We start from the raw sequence: 22,674 nt of genomic DNA, 5'->3' as shown, positions 1-22,674 counted from the left end.
GAAAGGGCTTTAAGATAAACAAGAAGAATTGAAGGGGCTATGGGAGGGCCACCAAGTATTGTCAAGGATCTAAATTGTGCCTCATTTGTTCAGCACTGATCTTTTCTACCCTTCAAGCTACAGAATTGCAAGACCTGTAATACTTAAAATCTTAAGTATTATAGCTAAAAAAGAAGTGCTTAAGGGGTAGTATTTGCAATTTAGAGAGCTAGGAAAGAGTCATGACTGACACTCTTAGACCTCCTTCACTCCAGGTGAGTGTGCCAAAAGATGCTCCAGCGTACTCAGATGGAGGAAGCAATGCTGTGTCAGATGGCTCTGTGCGGTCCAGCTCTTCAACCCCAACCCTCCGCCGCAAACGCTTCAAAATGCGCCGGATGAGGAACGTGCCCAGTGAAAGGGAGATCGAAAGAGGGCGGCCGACGAATTGTCATCTTACGGCCAGATCCCGCTCCAGCTCCAAGGAGTACCTTCAGTTGCCTTCCATTGAGATCACGCCATCGAGCGACGAAGATGCCACTTCTTCCTGGTCGAGATGCTCCACACCGAGTGCATCTCCTCGGCGCAAGCGTTTCCTGTTAAGGAAGTGGCTGAAGGTCAGAGAGAAGAAGGAGCAAGCCAGTGAGAGCAGGTTTGTATTGGCCCTTTCTACTCACCTGACCCCCTTACCCTCTTCTTCCCACATCTTCCCTAATATATCCATGATACCTCAAAGCTCCTGCTACCTGCATTAATGTTGTATCTCTAACTTAAGAGTTCAGTTGTTGGCATGGTATTTTTCAGTGATTGAACCTTTAGATCTCTGTTTAGCTTTAGGTTTGCCTGTACAACAGCATGGTGCAGCAAGGCAACCTTAGTCTTATGATTGTTGACGGCTTGTCTTTTGTCCATATTTTGCTACATTAATATAAGTTTAATAAAAAAAAGTATGTTTGAGTGTACAGGTCAGGTTTTAAAGAAATATTTATCTACAGTTTTCCCCACTTTAGGTCTGAAAATAATAATTAGTTGCACAGATTGTTGTGCAACATGAGTGGAGTCACCAGAGTATAGACCACTGCCTGCAAGTTACCCAAATTAACAAACTACACCTCCTTCTGTGCAAGAAGATGTAATTTAGCATGCACAGTAAATGCTCTGTTAAGTCATTTACTCATAACTTAAAAAGGCTGATCCAAATATAGTATTGAAGAAAGATCAAGAGGTCTACATAATCAATAGATTTCCTCCTTTTGAAGCCATGAGTGTGCGAAGCCTGGTATCTCAGATAAAGTAACTGATAGTGCCACAAGAAGAAATGTCATAGTTAAGTCATTTACAGCATTTGTTGGTAACATTTTTAAGGGTCTCCATGCTCCTTTTGGCCGAAAATTCAAACCCAATTAAATCCAAAGTTTCCAATAGATCACTGGGATGAACAGGTTCCGGTGCAGGCTGTTTATTAGACATCTTAGTTACAAAAGGACACACACAAGGACCACAACACAGACAGTAACACAATTAAGACTGAGATATACACACACACACACAGGCAGAGAAAGATGCAGGAACAGAAAGAGTAGAAGGAGAGGACAGGACCGTAAGTGAGTGAAGTTAAAGAGTAAGACATGAGAAATAAAGTACAAAAGAGTGGAAGAAAGTAGTGAGTGAAAAAGTGAGTAAAATGGGGTGAAAGAAGAAGTAGAAGTCCAGAGTTAAACAGAGTACAAGAAAGCAAATAGCCCTCCCGGGAGTGAGTGCCTTGGAGCCGCTGCAAAGGGGATAGAGGAAGAGCAAAAACAGTGCTCCCTCCCAACTTTACCACTGCGTTTTATCCCCCAAACTCACACTGCCCCCTGCGGTTATCAGGGCCAGTGGGCATAGAATGGTGCTTCCAATCCACTATGAACCATACTAGTTCGATCCTTTTGCAGAGGCTTCATGACACTGTTCTCTGGGGCTGTCAAAACAAACAATTTTCTCACATGAAAATACCTCCCACAGAAGCACTCCCCTGCCCAGCTGTCCATAATTTCTCATTACTAGAAACACTTTTAGAGCAGTCATATCTTAGTATACAAATTTACTGCTTTACATTATTAAATTAGTTCAGGTGGGACTTCAACCCCCACTTCGGGACACACAGCTCCCAGCAACTTGACCTTGAGTCGGTAATATAGTGTCAAAAGTGCACAGTGTACAAAAGTGAGACTCTAGATATGAATGAATGTGGTTTTACTAAGGGGAAAAAACTGAGGCCCTGAGCCGAACAGACCTCAGTCCTTTCCACTCACCTAAAGCATGCAGTGTTCCAGTATGTGTGTGAGACAATATTGGTGGAAAACAATATATAATGCGACCATTAATCCAGTGTGTGTGATTAATATAGGTACTAATAAATGATATAGAATAATAACAGTAATTTACCAATATCAGAGTGATAAAAATATCCAACACGTTCAATGTGTATTTATGCAATTTTGCCAAGAAAATGTGTGAGAAGACACAAAGTAGCTGACTGTGTATACAGTATACTATGAACTAAAAAGTCTTATTGTAATCATAAATAATTATGTAAATGCACTCAAGGGTTCCGTCATGGGCTCTGAATTTTATTTGTAGCATACATTCTGGTATTGCAAAGATAAACTAATGAGCAAGCAAAAGAATTTTGTTATAGTTTTTATTAAAACTAGAACTGCCACAATACTAGAATTTCAAACTCAATACCAATACTCACGAAAATATTCAATACCATTCTGATACCACAGAGTGAAAAAAGACAAAATTATGAGGTATTTTTAAAATATATATATATATATATATATATATCAAGAAGAATGCCTTTATTAGTCCCACAAATGGGGAAATTGCAGTTAACAGAACATCCATCCAAAACAAGCATAAACGTAACACAGACAGGGGGGACAGATGTCTGAGGTCATGCAACCGTTTCTCAACGGCGCTACCTTTAGCAGAGAGACAGAAGAGATACATTGGGATAGTTAGGTTCAAAAAAATCATCTCATACTGTGTTCATAAAGAACACCTTACGAGGTTCCAAAAAACACCTCAGCAAAAAGCATATTGCACATATAAAGCCGGGATAGCAGTATGGTGGGTAGGGTCAGGGTCAGGAGGGGATGCAGACGGAGACGAGAGGGTGGGGGCATTGTGGAGCCCAGATGCCAGCTCCCAGCCAAACAGTTCGCTGATAGTGATGGAAGTTCATCAGCGGCCTTGGTACACCAGATCCAGCTTCACAAATCACAGAGAGGGCTGAGGGGGATAGCGGCCTTCACACATAGCTCTGGAGAGATATGATTGCCAGCCAAGGCCGGCTAGGGAGCCGAATTCTGATAATGCAGATGTTGTTTTGGAACAGGCTGCTTGTTTTTCAACAGCCTTCAGTCTCACTGGGAAACCATTCAATAAATCCAATAATCCAAATTCATTAGTTACCGTCCTCACTGTGCAGAACCGTACCTTATCTCCAGATCGAACCCCTCTCACCTGCTACTCCCCAAGTCTACGGCTCAGGTTCATCAGGCTTTGAGTCTGAGTCTGTACCATTCTGGTCAGCCCATCCACCTGGGTCGGCAGCCTCTGCAGATGTCGAACTGCCGTCCAGGTTTTCTTGATTTCACGGTAAATCAGGTATCCTCCAAGCCCAAACAGAAAAGATACCGCTACCAGATAGCCAAATATGTAAGCGTCTTCCACGTCTTCCACCTCGAGGGCCGAGAAGCACACAGGTCTCCACGAGCTCCAAGAGTCGATGACGTATCCAACCGGGTCTGTTCCACTCGGACACGCAGGCTCCCCTTTCCCAGATCTCATAGTGGAAAAAATTCGATCAATGGTCTTGAAGGCCCAGTTTGCCAAATCCATATTGCTCTCAATCTTATTCTTATTCGAACAGTGTGCAAGAGACGCTCTCACAGCAAGCAGCAAGCAGGAAAGATAGGGAGGGCAGGGAGAGAGACAGAATGCGACCGTCCCCGTCAGAGGCTGGAGCAAGAGCAAGATATATATATATATATATATATATATGCACAAGTTCCAGGCATACAAATTATATCGACGCACAATGTCCAAATTAGGGGCCGCATCCTGCGAAGGACCCGGCCCACGTCTTTCGCAGCCCACGAACACCACAAAGGCCGGAAGTGAGCGGCTAGCCTTCATATCACCTGCCGTCACCTCTGCGTAGCTCATGTCGCCTAGCAACCGTGAGTGCGAAGCACAGCTGTGTAAAGCAGCTGTTAAACAGAGAACGAACTTTTTCTTCTTTTTGTGGTTTAATTTTAAGTCTTTATTCAAAATAAGCTGTTAAAACAAGCATGACACATTTCAACATCAAGGAATACAGCTGAGAGAATGATTAATTTCCAACTATAACAAGTGAGACATTAATGTTGAATAAAACTATCCAGTTATGATGCTTAACTTTAATTTCAGGAGTTTGCTTATCACAGGAGCACTTCCACCCTTCATTGGTCTGTGTAGTAGACTGGTGGGAAAATAAACAAAATTTTGAAGTTTAAGCTTATGTATATTGATTTATTCATCAACTAAACTTAAATTAATATTTCTCATGTCAAATATTGAAATGCGATTTTAAAATGCGATTAATTTAGATTAATTCATTACAAAGCTTGTAATTAATTCGATTAATTTTTTTAATCGAGTCCCACCCCTAATATATATATATAAAGGTGCTACTTATAGGTAAGGCATTCTGCCACTGTCTAGTTGCTGTCAGACCTTTCTCACGTTCAATCTGAGACACACTTTTTAGACACATAATTGAGTTATCCTGTTAAATTAGCATTGTCTGTTAATGTTACAGATGGGCAGGGCTGATGATGTTTGCTGCCTAGCTCCCACATTAATGTTTTCACTTTATTATTAACCATAGCCGCTAGCTTAGTGATAACAGATGGCTAATGTGGTTATTGGGTAATTGCTAATAGTTATACAGCTAACATTAAAGTGTGCACTGGCCAGGTTAAGATTTAGGATAACTGCGTAATACCTCAGAATACCTGTTATTGAAATGGATGCTACTGACCTCATGAAATTCCTCGAAGTGTTGTTCAGGGTTGTGAGCCAGCTTCAGCTGCTTAAGAAGGAGGGAGTTGTGTTCCTGCCTTTCTGCAGCTGTGCTGTATGAAATTGTGTCAGCTGACAGCAGCAAAGACTGCACTGTTGGTACTGATACTGTTGAAAATGTTTATCACAGCACATAGTCATTTTCAGTATCTATTAGTGTCTGATTATTTGATTTTTTTTTTTTTTTTTTAAACTCCAAGTAAAACATTTAAAAAATTGAGCATATGTATGTTTGAATTTGGCTATAAATCTGAGTTAAGTATTTATTATGTTTGTCAGTTTGAGCAGGAAACATTGCTAGCCTTTTGAGATGTAAATCTTTTAAACTTTGCTCACAGGTCAGATAAATATAGTAGAGGTGGCAAAAGTACTACTACTACTACTTTACTCAAGTAGAAAAACAGATACTCAAAAGTCAACTTCGCTTTGGCATGATAATGTTCTGCAAAAACACATTTTTTTGTTATTACTCACAGGAAAAGAAAAGGAGATTGTGACTGTATTTTAATCAAACACTGAATTGGTGACACTTGTCTTTGTCTGCCAGCTATTAGATTTCTTTATTGTCTTCATTACTTATTATATAGGCCTGGACTGAGATGAATCTTAACTGTCTGGTTGGCAAAGGAATATAAGATGTTGTTCTTCAAATACAAGGTATGCAAGGTGGTTGTTCTAGTTCAGCAATACTATTTTCTCCCTCCAAACCATGTCAAGCTAGAAGGAAAAGCTCTGATAATATCTATTATAATAATAATAATAATAATAATAATAATAATATCTCTTCTCCTTGTGTTTTGATGTCTGTCTTTGCTGTATTTTCAGAGACCACTTATCACTGGTAACAGATGGCAGACAGGAATAGGATCATTCTTCATTCTTCATTACATCAGTGTGTTATCTCTGAATTGAAGGCACTCTCCAGAGGTGCATAACTACCACATAATCCTTGAGTGTGAAATAGTCATTATCAAGCACATCTTGATAGAAGCTCTACTTCTTCCTGAGGTGTAATCTGAACTTAAGTTTGAAGCATTCAGCTTAATAATGTACTGTGGCATAAAGCTGACATGGCTCCTCAGTGTTCTCCATTGTACAACTACATCTATTACGTGTTTAAAAAAAAAAAAACTGGTTTAAGACTGTGTGAGAGTGGCATAAATAATTCAGATGTTAATGTTTGTCTTTATTAATGCTGAAGCAGAACAAGCAGGTTGTAAAGTTGCAAGACAGTGTGTTCTGTTCTGCACATTGTGTTCTCACAGCTAGTATGTGACTGTCCGTTCTGTACTGACATGGGCTCTGAATGTTAAGCCCAAAAGCTCAAGAGATGTCTGTCATGTTGGATGTCATATAAGCACCAGTTGCTAGGGGAAAATGTGTATTTCCCAATAGGTTGGCAATGGTTCCCTGAAGTTTCTGGCTCTTGCTGGAGGAAATTAGTTGCAATGAAGGTGCTGCACCAAAAACCGCCTGGGGATTGCTTTGGTTGCTAGCCAATTGCCTCGGTTGCCTGTACTTTTTCATGTTTGTTTACAAATGTTCATTAACTACCAGCAGTAGTAAAACTTTAAAAAGTGCAACATAAACCAGAAATGGAGAAGGTTTAACTTCAAAGTAAAAGTTGCACCTTTTGTTGGCTGCAGCGCTTAGGCCCAACTTTTACTTTGAAGGCGAACCTTCTCTATTTTCCTTTTTCGACACACTTATCACAGTTTCACTACAGCTGCAGTGTTTGTAGACATGACTTCCATTTAAAATACGACTGCCCAAAGCAATCACAAGGAGGGTTTTTTTGCCAACTGGTTGAGGAATACATGTTTTCCCTAGCAACAGGTATTTGCCAGGGGGTCACTGATTTGTCTGTAGACCTGCGTGACTTAGTAATAATCGTTTGTCCCTGCAACTGCCATCAACCTTCAGCAACCACTTGGAAGTGATTGGGAATACTAATTTTTCCCTGATGACCAGTGGTTGCCAGATGGTCACTGGCCATTCTCTAGGCCTACATGACTGGAGCTTTATTCATTTGAGCCTACATTGTCAGCATGATTGTCACACATCCAAAATGGTGGACAAGTTAAAGTCATTTGGTTAATGATCACATGTCTGCAAAACCTCAGTAGGACCGGAAGTCTTTTTGCAACCGCAACTATCGCCATCTGGTGGCCTTCAGATAGAATGCAGGTAGTTTTCTCTCATTTGTTTTTGTTTTATTAATGGTGGTTATGGAGAGTGCTGTCTAAAAAGCCAGTCCAGTATTTCCTGTTGGTGTTAAATTGGGTTGGGTTCTGATGACTGCAAAATATGCAAAACATACAGAATAGGTTTTACATAATTTTTATTTTCATCAAACCATGAAACTGGGGGAACTGTCTTCCTGGAAAAACCATTCCCAACAGTGCAGAAAATTTTCATCACTCAGAACTACTTTGTATTGATTTGCAGTGACCCTTTCCTGTAAGGGGACAAGTGGAAGCTAAACCATGCCAGTAAAATGTCCCTAAAAGTCTCAGTTATTGGGTCCCTTCACTATAGGATTTTATCAGTCTGTGTGCCAACAACCATAGGACAAATTTCCCTTAAATATTGCATCAGTATTCATGGTCCATAGAGTATACAACAGTTATTAATGGCTTTGGTTATTCTCTGACTTTTCTTCCATAGTGTTAACATTCATATAAATGTCTATCAACTACAATATTTGAAGGATTGCCACGAAGAATATAATAATGAAATATAATGAATCCTTAACTTTTTAAAGCAAATTATTAAATCAAATATGTCCAAAAATGTTTAAGTTCCACTCAGCCTCATGTTACTTTATTAGCTTTACTTACTTTACTTTATTTAACTTCCCAGTTAGTACACAAATGTGGAGTTTTTCATATTGTCACCCTCCTTTTTAAAAAAAAAAAAAAAAAAAAAAGCATTTTTTCCAGGTTTTTCAGAAAACACAAGAAACAGAACCAAATATTGAAAATATGATGATTTAGGTAAAAATGAAATTTTCAATTAAAAAAATGCCCATTATTTTAGGAGGGTAACGATATTTATAGCCAGATGTTTGTGGGTTTCTAAATCTAAATCTCTTCTGTTCTGGAAGTGTTTAGAAATATTGTAAGTACTCAAGAATATTTTTTGAGATATAATGGGAAATTTTACACTTCTATTTTACAATTTTACACAGTGTGGTGCATTGGCACTGCTATGTTGGCTTTTACGTATAAGATGGCAGTAGAACTGGTTATTTGTTAATGTTGTGCACTCAGCTGTTTGTACTCTGGCTTTGTGACTCAAAACCAGCTTTAATTTCCCAGTTAATTTACAACCTTGGCAGAACTTTTATAGATAACCAGATGCTTGTTACCTCATAAAGAGATCTTGTGCTGTGTGAATGTTAACTTGGTCTTCCCTGCATGGAAAAACTGGAATTACTCAATAATATTTTATTGATATGTAAGTCAGATGTTTTGTGCGTAGTGCAGTGCATCAGCACTGCTATGATGTCTTCCATTTCTAAAAAAAAATTAACTGGCATAGAGTGCTATTGGCTCCTTTGAGTCTGACTGCTTCGTAGCTTATCTAGAATTCTTTAAAGAATGGATTCTTTGTTATACAACCTCAGCTCTTCATCACTGACCTGGAAGGTGATTCAGTTTTCCCTTCATCCGATTGCTCTAAATATTTAAATCTTTTGTGATGAAGGCTAAAATCATGAGACAGTTTCATTATTTAATTCTGAATTTATCGCCTCTAAGTAAAACCTTAAGAACTCATTCTTTGTCCAGCCCAAGTGTTCTTATCACTTGTCACTATATTGACATGTGATACCGTGTCATCTTAATCTTGTCATTCTAATCTTACTCGTGTCTTGTGTTCTACGAAACATTCAGTGTGCACACTTTAAGGGTGTGCATGTGGGCCTATGTGTATCTCTGCGTGTCTAAGATAGTGTTTCAAAGAACAGAGGAATCTTATGAGACACAGTGGAATCTGTTGTTTTGCTGCCTGATAAGAGCAGAACAGTTTTCAGAATTTTTTTTTTTTTTTTTTTACCTGGTTTTACTCCTTCCACTTGGTCTGAACATAAATATTTCAGACATTGAACATTTCATAAAGCTGCAGAGGAATACAAAAACAAAAGAAATCAGAGTGCTTGAAGTCTGCTGTTCTTCAGTTGGTTTAATTGCAGTGGAAGAAACATGAAAATGATGATCGTGCTTCTGCTGTCATTATTTTAATAAGAACTTTTATGCTGCTCAGAAAATGAGTTAAAGAGTGAACATATTAGTGCTTCTGATTACATATCAAACCAGGGTAAATTCTCATACTTTGTGGTGTACAGTGGCTAGTTTGGTCAATGTTTGAGGTAATTTGAGTAGTTTAATGTGGCAAAGTTAAAATCATCTTTCTACAGTTTTAGAGTAGAAGAAGAAAAAGAGGATCGTGCAGATTCCAAAACTCTGAGTGGCCAAAGTGGTTTGAGCTCTCCTATACTGTTTACAAAGGTTTTGGCCTTGGAGCTTGTTAGTGCTCTGGCTCGTTCACACTCATTGGAAAGTCCAGGTGATTTCAAACCTTTACAAATGCTCTGACTTGGGGAACCTTTAAACAGCTGCCTATCATCTGTAGTATATGTTTTGGTTTATGAAAACATTGTGGAGATGACAGCAGACCAAAGCCAGTAGAAGTGGTGATAAGAATAATCCATCCTCATTTCCTTTACCGCTCCCAGTGTGGAAACTCAGTATGTGCGGCTGGAGCATAAGAGAGTTAGTGGCTTAACAAGGTCTGGAAGTTTAAATAATTGCTTCTCATTAAGCAGGAGAAAGAAGATGGCAGAGTCTTGTCAGATAGGCAGTTCCACAGTTCATAATGTGATTTAAAAATCATAGTTAACAAGAACACTGGGGGACAAGTTGACTTCTGGAAGGTACAGATATACTTTGAGAGAGTACTCTTCGTACATGTCAAAAAGGATTGTTAGAAGAGCAAGTCCTTTCGCCTTGAGGCGACTGTTGTTATGATTTGGCGCTATATAAATAAAATTGAACTGAACTGAACTGATTTTTTTTTTTAACAGTTTGACTGCATAAGGCCTTTACGATCTGCTGTGCTGCATCACCCACAGAAATACCTGAAAAATATGTTTACTTAAGTGCCAGAAGTTTGCAAATGAATATCTAGACAGGCCTGATGCGTGGAATCAAGTCTTGGGCACTGATGAGATTAAAATTGAACTTTGTGACCAGAGTGAACAACAGCAGGCTAGAAGGGGGGATGGCTTTGAAATCAGGATCAGAAGTGTAAGCTGAGCTTTTGTCAGGACTTTCTTCAGGCAGGAAAGCTGAAGGTCGTCACAGAACTAGAATCCTTTCTTCCTTTACTGGAAGAGTAAATGACCCCCCCCAGACAAGAACTGAAAGAATTTAGCTGGCTATAAAATGTGTTTATAAACTGAGTTACTTAACAGATGGCCTGTTAGTAAGTACTGACCATGCAGGGTGCTCAAGCCTTTGCAACTGGCCATTTTCCTTTTTTTGTTATCTTGAAACTGTTAAAAAAAAAAAATGGGGAGAAAGTAAATAAAATAGTAGATAAAAAAGTAATGTTCCAGAATTGTTAACATTTTATAGCCTACTGTATGTACACCAGTCACTGCTTAATATTTAAAGATAAAGAAATGCATTATGATATATAAATGTGGCTCAAGCTTTGTTGTCCTTGAGGTTACTGTGCCTTCTAGATGAAGAAAGAAAGAGAGTCATGGCAAACACTCTCTCAAAATTGTCTATATTTTGTTACATGTAGGGCATATTGCACTAATTCTGTATGCACAATGAATAATTCCATTTAGGCCCATTCCATGTCTACATTCTGTTCTTGTCATTTAAAATGAGCATGCTCTGAAGGACGGCGATGCAAGTCTAAACAGATGCATACACCAGAATAAACACATCTGATTAGAGCACATACAGTATGTCTGAGTCTTGAGTGAACAGCTTGCTGACACACTGTTGCAGTGGAGGAGGGAGGAAATAAACTAGGCGAGACGATGTGGAGTTTCAAAAAATGATCCTTTGAGTGGCATGCTCCGTCAGCTGAAAGAGTCTCGTAACTTTTTTTGTACCAGAAAAGCAGCATCTTTACAGACAAAGATCATTTTGATGTGTTTATTGTTTTTGCTGTTTGTTTTTTAACAAAATATACTTGTGAGGAAAGTGGTGTAATATGATCCTGTTTGTGTTGATACATGTTAGTAGTCATGGAAGCAGTACCAGTTGTTGTAGTAGTAGTAGTACCAGTACCAGTCAAACAGTGTGTTTAACTGGTCCTGTATATATTATTAATAGTAGGAGCTTAAAAGTATGAATAGAGCTATACAGACCACCAAAACTTGGAAAAAGTATTTTCAAAGTGCATCAAGAGTTTACCAAAATAATCTCAGCCTCCCAAAATCTGAATTTTTCATACATCCAAGCAGCTCCTCCAGGCTTGGACAGCTCATAGCTTGCTTTAGGAAATAGGTCAAGGCATCCTGCAGAGTTAAGAGTGTGAATTAATGAAGACCTTTTTTCCCCAACAGACTGGCTTTATTCTTAAATGTCAAAGCGTGGATGAGAATAACCGCAGAATCTTGAAATGGGGAAATCGTGCTCAGACAGAAAAAAAAAAAACCCTCTGTGATGTTAATTAAATATCGTGCAAAACAGTTATACTCACAATTAAATGGAAAGTAACTGAGTATAAACTTGAGCTTGTGCATTGTTTGTGTTATAGCTTTGTTTATGGTGAATGGATGTTTTTCTCTATTTCTGTAACCCTCTTTCTTATCTGAAATCTTATTTTTTGCATAGCCTATGTCATATGTCCCCCTCTAGTGTTAGCACTAAATATGTGCATGAGCATACCCCTAAAAAAAAAATGCAGTTGACATATTTTGCATGCTGGCAGTATGAGAGTTGAAATTTATCTTCGACATTTACTTTGCAACATTTTTGACAGCTGATGACAGGCTCAGCAGTAACATGTTTAATAAAAAAGCAATAAGGCATTACATTTTTGCTGAGCAGGGCTGTAGATGACAGATGGAAAATCTGAAAATTATTATTATAATACCAGTAAATAGGTTTGTGTCTATAGCCTTTATTTGTATATGTGTATGTGTGTGTGTGTGTGTATATATATATATATATATATATATATATATATATATATATATATATATATATATATATATATATATATATATATATATATATATATATATATATATATAAGGCTATAGACATAAACCTAAACACACCAAAAATAAATGCATTTAGAAAACTTCTCTATCTTAATTACATTAAGGTTTGTTCATATTGTGCTATACTGACTGTCAACCTGATTTCTTTACAGCAGCCAGCAAAGCAGTCAGCAAAGCAGCCTGCAGAGTAGCCATGAAGATGAAGGCACTCGCTTCTTGACTCCATTAATCCGAGAGGAGAGGTAAGCACCATGTGTGTCATTGCTATACGTGTTTGCCTTTGTATGAGACTCTTTTTACGCTCATGAAGGACCACTTTTGACAAACAAAATCAAAGCTGTGATTTGATTAAAAATAAATAAATAAGAAATACATAAGAAGAAGAAGGTTAAATCCAGGAAGTTATGTATATTAGTCACTCTGTGAGGACTTTATTTATTATTTGAGTAATTGTGATGCTGTAAGCTAAAGTCAGGGCACATATACTATGTTTTGTGTGTATACCTGATACAGTCATTAAAGCGAAATAGCAATGAAGTCAATGTAATTTCACGTACAGTGTGTCAGCTCATTGCATATATTCTCCAGCAGAGGGCAGTCTTTGGTCTATGTTATTGGTGTGGCAAAGGGCTTGGATGTGGCTCTGCATTTAGACATTTCGTCATTTTCATAAAAATGTTCATTCAAGCCTTCATTCAAAAAATTAAAAAACATTTTTTTTTTTTCCCCTGAGGGGCCCCATTCTGTGAAAAAAGGATATAAATGAAGCTTTTGAACCATCCATAACCTTGTAAATGCCACACTCTGATTTTGCTTCTGATGTGACATTCATGAGAATTGCAAAATGACATTGAGGGCTCTTTTACTGGTGTCCTACCTACTCAGCAATCATCTGAAAGTGGTCGTATGTAATATCTCCTACAGCAATTATAGTTTCTGCATCTCCAGAGCTCAGCTTGAGTTGAGAGATTAGCTCTTTATCACCATGGGAAAGACAGCTTGTTATCTTTTTTCATGCACGTTTGTTGTGTTGGACTGTGATGTGATCCGCAGTTTTTATGGCAATCTTTGCAAAGAAATAGTAAAGCAGTAGAGAGACTTGGGGACTGAACTCTTAGCTGCAGCACACACACTTGCATACTAATAAAACAAGAACCTTGGTAAATAGTAGTTTTCCTATTCTCAGAATATTTGATGAAAAGTCTCTAGTGTGGTCTCTGTTTGTTCCCTGTATCTGCACGTTTGATTACTGGCAAAGTTTATTGATGTTCAGTATCTGTTCATCTGCTATAACCTTTAGATAAAAACAGATGATTTTGACTAAATATAAAGAAAAGAAGCTATTAAGTGACTTTTTTGAATCGCTGCAAAAACTAACCAGATTGTTGAATAAAAGAAAATCTGCACACCAAATTTACTAACTACAGCTTAAGGTAAGAAAACACAAGACTGTGTCAAGGATTATTCTTCTAATCTGGCTATTTACATGCTTTTAAATTATCTAAATTGAACTGCTTAACAGCTTAAGCATAAATTATCATAGTCTGCCAAAAATAGAGGACAATCTAGTGATGATAAATAGTTTCTGGCTATAGATAGCTGCTGATATTGTCCACATGTGGATGTATGATTTAGTCAGCCGTGATGCAAGAATGTCCTGATAAAAGTAGAAATTGTGAACAGAAAATTTGTAAGAATCCCCTTTGTCTAGCCTCTGAATAACCACCCACTTCGTTGTCTTTGCTTTTAGCTCAGACTACCAGAGCTGTGCACTACACCTCCACTGTTTCTCTCTGTGCTCCTCTCCTCTCTGTGTTTCTCTTTTTGGCTCTCCCTCCCGCACAATCTCCTCACTCAGTGTCTCCTTTTACTCAAATCAGGAACAGTACCTGTCAAACCTATGGGATTTTTTGCTGCTCTCTTCTTTGCTGCACTGGTGATAGCTAGTGAGGGGCGTCTGCAGCAGCTGCAGGGAGAGCAGCGTTCTGTAGCCGGCTTTAGAGGGCACGGAATGTCATGTCTCCTCTGCAGGTAAAAACAGCTGGATTTCTGCCCGGCGGCTGCCTTCTCTCAAACTTCACCTGTGCTGTCATCTCCGTGCCAGTCAGGCTTGTTTTGCTCTCGCTGCGTTTGTCTGTCTGTCTGGTGTGCTGCAGTTTGCTCGGTGTACTGTGTGCAGCTGCATTTGCTGGTGAAGTGGCAGCAGGCTAACACAGTAATGTGGCAGGAGCTGGGATTTTAGCTGCCTCAGCCAGATTATCAGGGCATCCGTGGAGGTTTTGGGAGAGAAAAGGATGAAATTTGGATGACGACACAAAGACAAGTTTGTTCATTCCCTGCCATTGTCATGTTTTTGCCTCTGATGCTTCTGCTCAACTCCTGCACTTTAACTGCAGATGGTGTTATGTAATATCCCAATGTGACTTTGCTAAGTGAGTGTAACATGACTCATCGGTGAAGATGATGCAGCACATGATTGCGGGTTGTGAATGAAAATTTGTACATGGTGAGACAGGCTATCACTGGATCAATTTGTAGTGTAGAGAATACATTTATATAACAACCAGGCTATCATGTGATGCTTAGCTTTACCCCCACCCCCACCCCTTCTAAGCAGGTATACGTAATATATCCGCAGCTATAGTCCCACTACTGTATAAAACACTACAGTGTAGTAAGCACTCATTTTTGTCAATGAATGTAATTTTTAACCGCTTCCAGGTGTCTATAACTGGATTATAAATGCTTAAATATTGAATTAACATACACGGTGGATCTTCATTCATACATAATGATATATAATTGTACACATTATTAAATCATTATGCACTCACCAGCAACTTAATTGGTTGCTAGTACTGTTTTGGACCCCCTTTTGCCACAGATTTGTCAGCTGCACATCCATGATGCAAATCACACCCCCACATCCCAAAGGAGCTCTGTTGAATTGAGACCTGGTGACTGTGGAGGCCATTTGAGTACAGTGTCATGTTCAAGAAACTAATTTGAGATGATCTGAACTTTCTGATATGCCTCGTTATCCTGCTGGAAGCAGCCATCACAATATTCAGTTCAATTCAACTCAGTTTTATTTATATAGCACCAAATCACAACAGTTGCCTCAAGGCGCTTTATATTATAAGGTGGTAATAATAATAATAATAATAATAATAATAATAATAATAATAATATGAATAATAACAAGGAATATTGGCACAATGTGGTCAAAAAGGATGGACATGCCAGCAACAATACTGAGGTAGGCTGTGGTATTTAAACGATGCTCATGGCACACTTTGCCCCAAAGTGTGCCAAGAAAATATCCCCCATATCATTACACCCCCACCAGCCTGAACTGTAGATACAGGGCAGGATGGATCCATGCTTTCGTTTTGGCATGACTCATCAGACCAGGTAACATTTTTCCAATCTTCTGCTGTTCGATTTTGGTGAGCCTATGTGAATTGGAGCCTCAATTTCCTTTTCTTAGCTGACAGGAGTGGCACCCAGCGTGGTCTTCTGCTGCTGCTGTAACCCATCTGCTTCACAGTTCAGCATGTTGTCCTTTCAGAGAACTCTTTTGCATACATTGTAGGAGTGGGAGAAAAATTGATGCAGCATAGTATCGCAATATTTTGTATGATGATTTATTGTATCGCTACAGGGACACCAAATATTGATATTTCATTAAATAAATTAAAATACTCTGGGGATACTATGAACAAGAGAGTTCATATCATGCACCTGAGATAACATTAGCTTAGCAAACTTGTATTAAATCAGCCCAATCGAAAAACCATCCAACACTGGACACACTTAGCTTGAAAAAGCGTCCTCCTAATTCAGAGCAAGCTAATCACTTGGTCAAACAGCAGCATCCTTGCATTTAAAAAAGAAAATAAATCGGGGGCAGATTATATTGAATTCATTTCACATTCTGTGACCACTTACAACTTGTGGTGACTAAATGCTTGCCCAGAGCTTGAGGGTGTTGCTCACTCATGACCACTTTTGATCGCAAAGTAATTGCACAGATCGCCTGATAAGAGGCAACCTCTCTGCAAACACTTGCAGTCTGACTTGGACTGATTGCAATCACTCTCAGAGAGCTCGTTGAACTTTTTCAAGTAATTGCTGTCTGCAGACAGATGTTGCCGTCAGTCTGAATGAGTCAATGAGCACAACTTGAGGGGAATCGACTCAACTGGCTGCCGGCTGGTAGTATTCTGGTTATATTTCTATAGAACAGGAAGGTTGCTGAGCACAAATGTAATGATTAAATGTGAATTTCTTTTAAATGTGAATTTCTGTCTATGTAGACAGCAGCAGATGTGTGACTCTCAACAATTTATCACAGTTAATTGCTGTATTACCAAAAACAGATTGTATGTAATTGCCAACTTGACCCCATTCAGTTGCAGACTGGTAGCAGACCTATGGCAACATTTATGTCAGGGTTTTAGTGACAGTGTTGGTATGGTTGACAATTTAACTTTGCAGCCAAAAAAAACTGAAGTGATATAACTTTATCTTATTGGATAAAACAGATATCGACAAAGTTTAACTTGTAGGGCATAATTTGCCATTGAAAAAGGTCATAAATTGCAATATAAGCTTTTGCATATTCAGCTTAAGGCAAAGTATTATTATTATTATTGTATTATCGTATTGTGAGTGAATTATTGTGATAATATCATATCGTGGGGTGTCTGCTCTAATTCCTTGGTTGTGACAAGTGGTTATTTGAACTACTGTTGCTTTAATATTAGCTCAAAGCAGCCGTTCTCTTTTTCAGGGAAAATCCCAGTAGATCAGCAGTTTCTGAAAAACTCAAACCAGCCTGTCTGTCACCAACAACCATGCAACACACAAAATCACTTAAATCACCTTTCTTCCCCATTCTGATACTTAGTTTGAACTTTAGCAGGTCATCTTAACCATGCTTAAAGTTGAACAGGTGCACCTAACAAAGTGGTCGGTGAGTGTAGAATCTAGCAGCTGTCTCAGCTAAATCATATATTAGTGAATTAGTAAAACTATAATATCCAAGCATACATGAGTGAATATAATACATACTTTACATGAGTTGTTATAAAATGAGTTGTAGTTGCTTAGGAGAAAATGGCAAACTCTAAAAAATGTCTTTATGATCTCAGAACCACATAATGTGATGTAACGTGTTATCAGTTGTTAGAAATGAGCAGTGACTGCAGTAGCCTGTGACTGAATTGACTTTCTCCTCCTCTGTGTAGGTCTGACAGTGCAGCGGACAAAATAAGGTGAGTCTACTTTCTGTCTGTCATCGTAGAGGTGTGGGTGTGCATCGTATGCTGATGAGCTTATGCACTGGGTCTGGCCTTGTCACCCCATTTGCCCAGCCCCACCCACCCCTCATGTGACACAGATTCGCGCCTTTGTCCGCCAACCAAGGTGTCTGAATGCGCTTTACATTTAGAGAGGCCCGCAATGAATACAGTTGCAAGCCATGGAATGCCATTGTTATCATTTATTGGGCAAACAACATCAGACACAAACAGGGCTTTGTAAGTTGGGCACTGTTGTGGAGATTTTAGTCTTTTAGCTACCCAGCCGGTGGCAGGTCAGCACTGTGCACTCACACTCTGGGCACAGACACTTTGTTCTTTGGGGTGTGAAAGCTGTGCTGCCGCAAGAGACACTGTGCGGGGTCTGAAGCAAAAAGGTCCAAGGGGTACACTGGAAAGGTGAGTGTGATTGGCTAAGAGGAAGTCTTTGACGCACAGCATGACGTGGAATTATATAAGCAGCTGTTTCTCCATTTCTAACTTTAGGACTTCTCTCTAATGTTGAATTATAATCTCAACTTCTGTACATTTAATAACAGTACTAGATATGGAGAACCACCTTTTGGACATGGTAGTGAGCATGTTTTTACTTTACATGAAAAATGATATTGGCAGTTTGCAGTGAGGCCAGAACCATGTAAGCTCTTTGCTTTTTGACGTGTGCCTGTGTTTGCTGCTTGCCCTGATCAGTCCGGAGAAGTGATGTTTGTGCAGCACATTTTCTTAGCTGAATGGAAACTGTTATTATGCTGTGATTGTGTGTGTGTGCAATCTGGTATGTGTGTCTGGTTTGGTATGCTTTGAGTGGTCAGTCATGCGGGTTTGGTGACGAGCAGGCCAGTCCAGGTTTAAACCACTAGGAGTCTCTGTACTCCAGTATTTAGTGCAATGTTTTTCAAGCCAGCGGTTGTGCCTTCTGAGGGAAAATTGATGGGAATTATATTTTAATTTTCCATTTGTTTCCAGTTGATTCTTGTTGAATTTGTGGGGACACAGGACTCACAGAAAGTAAGAAAAGAAATTGGTGGCACAGTTGTGTTGTATGTGATGGACAAACCTTTTGAATGACAATGGGTGTATTTTCTAATACCGAGGACTAAGAGATGCTGCTTTTTTGTTTGTGGCTGCATTCACTTACACACCTCTGCATTTTAAAAATGATTCATACATTTTGCTTTGGGTAGGATGGCAAAGAACAGAGGTGGGCAACTGTGACTATTGAGAGAAAAATATAGATCTGAATGGTCATGGGTGATGGGTAAAAATTTAAAAGATTTGTTAAAATCAAGATGCACATACACATTTTAAAAAATGGGTGAAGTTAAAAAAAAATGCTGATCGTATTGTTGCAGTGCAATGTTTCGCTGAGAAATCCTGAATCCTTGCACTCATATGAATGTTACACACCACTCAAGGAAACATTTTTGCACACTAAGCAGACTTCGTTTTGCAGCAGCTTGTCACAGCAAGACAATGTGTCCCAACACACATCAGAAACTACTCAGAGCAAAGAGCTCAAGGTGTTGACCCAGTCTCCAAATGCCCTGAATCCCAGTCTGATCATATGTGGGGTACGGTGGGAAGAGCACAGCCCATCCCACAGCCAACAGGACCTAAACCTGTCCTCGCAGACCTTGTAGCGCAGCTTCCAGTATTTCCTAAGTAGCCAGACTGCATAAGATCAATAGTTATTTATAGGAGCACCTGTAAATAATGCATGCAAAAAGCCCTTTGGCTGGATAAAATGCAAGTGTAATTAGAAACCTGGCAGTTTTCATGAGCAGAAAGAAGCTCTGATGTGTTCTATGAAAAGAATTAGGGTCACCCAGCAATTACCTACATACATATTTTCCAGGGACATCAGGAAATAGTTTGAGCTCAACAGAAACAATGTGAGAAGTCCCATTGTTACCACTTTGACCCAAATGTGAGAAATACAAAATATAAAGAAATATAAAACCCTAATAATGAACCTTTTGAAATATTAACTTTTCAAGTGCACAGACAAATTGATCTACCTTTTTTTATGACACCAGCAAAACCTGCAGGGATTATGAATGTGATAACGTCTGCGTTGCCCTATTTTAAAGTGCATAGCATTACAAAGTGGCTAATTTTATGCTGCATACATGTTAAAAATCATAAGCACTGTTTGTTTTTGCATGTCATCTTTTACCATCTGAAAATGAACCCACACAGATTTTTCTTCCTTACACGTGGGATAGTAACTAATCTAATAATCACAGGCACCAGACTTTGTTTTCTGTTGTTTGTAGTGGTGGTGTTGTTGTTGTTGATTTTACACTGCAGCCAACCAACCAATCAAAACCCGGTCCATAAACAGCCTTCTCATCAGCTCAGATTTGGTTGACTGATAATGGACAGACTTTATACTGGCTGTCATATCTCGGCTGCTGAGATTCTCCTGAAAGTCCTGACTTATCCTGTCTGCCTTTACCCTAATGCCTGCATTGCTTTTCAGCCTTCTCAAATGCTGGATTATTGATCATTGTCTGTGGTTAGAGACATTAGCTTCCAGTGACGGAGGTCAGCATAATCTGATCTTGCTCTTTACTTTGTGAAAGAGCCTCAGAAAAGCAAGGATCCAACCTATTTGAAAATGAGCTAGTTTGGCTCTGGGTGACCTTCACTATGCAGTCAAGTATTCACTCAATATATGATGAGATTTTTAATTTGAAAAAATTAAAGATTTGACCAAGAATGACCATTTCATTTTTTGCTGATGAAAAAAAAATGTGATTCCACTGCTCAGTGTTTTCTCATAATTTCTGCGGTATGCTACACCCATCTCAAGCTGTATGTGTGATCAGTATATCCAAATGGTGATGGTGATGGTGATGATGATGATAATAATGATGGCAGTGCCTGAGATTTTGTTGTTTTATTGCTTTATTGTTCTGTTTCAATTTGTTTTTTTGGTAAATTCTGGTCACTGACTTTGCCAGAGCTGTTGCATCTCTGAGAGAGGAAATGAATGCATGATACAGCTGCTATTGCTTCTCCATATTCATTCAGTATTTTGCGCATGCAGTCACTGAATCACTGATGTGGTTCCTCACAAACATGCTGTGATGTGGTGGTTGAGGACCATAAATGCACGCCTGCAGCTTTTAGCGCAGGCACGGAGACAGAGGGAAGGGGGAGCCAAGTAGAATAGAGAAGCTGATCAAGCAAAGAGAGGAGGAAAAGAGGCGAAGGACCACCCTCGTTGAGCATAACCGTTCGCAGAGAGCCTACCAAAGGGACCTTCCCACACACACACACCATGGCCAGTCAGCCAATCAGTGCGCTCACATCCTTGACCCATCCTCCCGCGTACAACTGCTCATCCATGGCTCTGCAAGCAGATGTGAGGTGATACAGTAGGAAGCGAGTGTGTGAGACACTTGGACTGAAAATGCAAACTCAGTGTGTGTGTGTGGGTTTTATTTTTTTTTCTATTTTATTATATATGTGAGGACAAACAGTGATTTGACAGGAGCTGAAATCGTGGGCAACTGGTTTAGTTTCTGTCAGGATATCGGCATCTAGTCAGCCTGGACATCCTGCGGCTTCTGTCAGCATTTTGGCTTAACAAGTGTCTGTATCACTTTTGTCTCCATTATGTCTGATTTGACTGACATTGTATGTGCTGCATAGACGATAAGGACGAGGGGGATTTTGAGGCTCGGCGATGATGACAAAACATGTCGGACAAGTGACACTTTGAGAACGAATCAGGGGAAGAGTGATTGAAGAGAGGCCATGAGAGCCAGGAGAGAGGCCAGGATGGTGTCTGCCTGTTCACCATGCACAAACATAAGGTCAGCTCTGGTTTCTGTTACCGGTCTGCAGTTGCAGCATGTTTCGGTCCCATAGTCGAACAGCAACAACCTCCATTCTCATTCAAAAATAGTAAAACAGTTTATAGCATTGGTGTGAAATGTAAAAATCTGTTAGCATGTTTAAATTGTGTGCAAATTCAGTTCCAAAAGTGTTGTTACAAGTAAAAATGAAATGTCAAACTGACATATCTAATATGCACATAGAGCATGGATAATAAACCCCACCCTGATAAATTTCACAATTCACTACCTGCCTATGTTCTCTTTAAGAAGTGGTCCTTTGGCTGTTTACTGTCTGTTGTATTAGGTGATAATGTAGTGCTAATGTAGCCTCCACTGACCAAATCACATGACCAAGATGGCCCTGGCATTATTTCCCTGCTGTACCCTTTTCTGTTTGACCTTTCCTGAAAAACTCTGTCCACAGCAGGTTTTTAAATGTCAGTTGCTTTAGTTTTTTTCTCCTTCCAAGTTGCTTTAGTATTTAAAGATTTATACAAATCTTTTGCAGCTTAACGCTGATGTAAACTCAAAAGTAAATCAGTTTCCTACAGTTATACATTCATAGTGTGCTGCCACAGTGACTGCACTGTCTTCCATGGTTTTTGTAGGGTGGGGCTCGTGTTAAAGATGTGATTCAAACAACTTTTGGTCAGCTTTGTTTTTCCTTTTCATTTAACTGGGGAAAATATGTAAAAGTGATTAATAAACATTTTCCTTAACCCTGATGAATGGATACAGGGGCAATTCGCCCGTACAGTCTGCTTCTCACACACATGTACAGCAGAGAGGATTTTCCAGCTGGCTTCTGAATCTCTGCTGTGATCTTTGCTGCCCAGATCCATTAAGGGCAATTTGGTTAGCTATACTTCGCCTGTCGACAGAGATGCAGGACAGTCCTGAGGCTGTTTCAGGTTACCGCCCTGTGATAAATACTCTTGGCAGGTATTACTGCGCTACCTTTACATAACTGCCCCTTAACTACTAAATGAATCACCAATAAATAAAAAAAAAAAGGCCAAGCTTTTGTAGGAGGTTTCTTTCTTTTTAAGCATTATATTGCATTCATTCACTATTGCACTTAATCCAATTCACCAAATATAATTGTTATTTTAAGCCTAATGAAATGTATCAAAATATTATTTTAAAATATGCAAAT

General features: G+C 39.2%; 1 protein-coding gene across 3 annotated transcripts in view; it reads left to right on the top strand.

The window, feature by feature from the left end:
- The first annotated feature begins 221 nt into the window (after positions 1-221).
- gramd1bb (GRAM domain containing 1Bb) overlaps positions 222-22,674 on the top strand; it is a 73,686-nt gene continuing 51,233 nt past the window's right edge. For 2 of the 3 annotated variants that reach the window (XM_030743927.1, XM_030743926.1), the window contains exons 1-3: positions 222-631; positions 12,499-12,588; positions 17,599-17,625. In XM_030743927.1, coding sequence (XP_030599787.1) covers positions 222-631; positions 12,499-12,588; positions 17,599-17,625 — 527 coding nt within the window. The remainder of the gene's footprint in view (positions 632-12,498; positions 12,589-17,598; positions 17,626-22,674) is intronic. The other variant, XM_030743928.1, reaches the window with a different exon arrangement.

This window comes from Archocentrus centrarchus, chromosome 13, assembly GCF_007364275.1.
Source record: "Archocentrus centrarchus isolate MPI-CPG fArcCen1 chromosome 13, fArcCen1, whole genome shotgun sequence".
NCBI classification, from domain to species: Eukaryota; Metazoa; Chordata; class Actinopteri; order Cichliformes; family Cichlidae; genus Archocentrus; species Archocentrus centrarchus.
The sequence above is the reverse complement of the archived record's forward strand: the minus strand, read 5'-3'. Positions and strand labels throughout refer to the sequence as shown.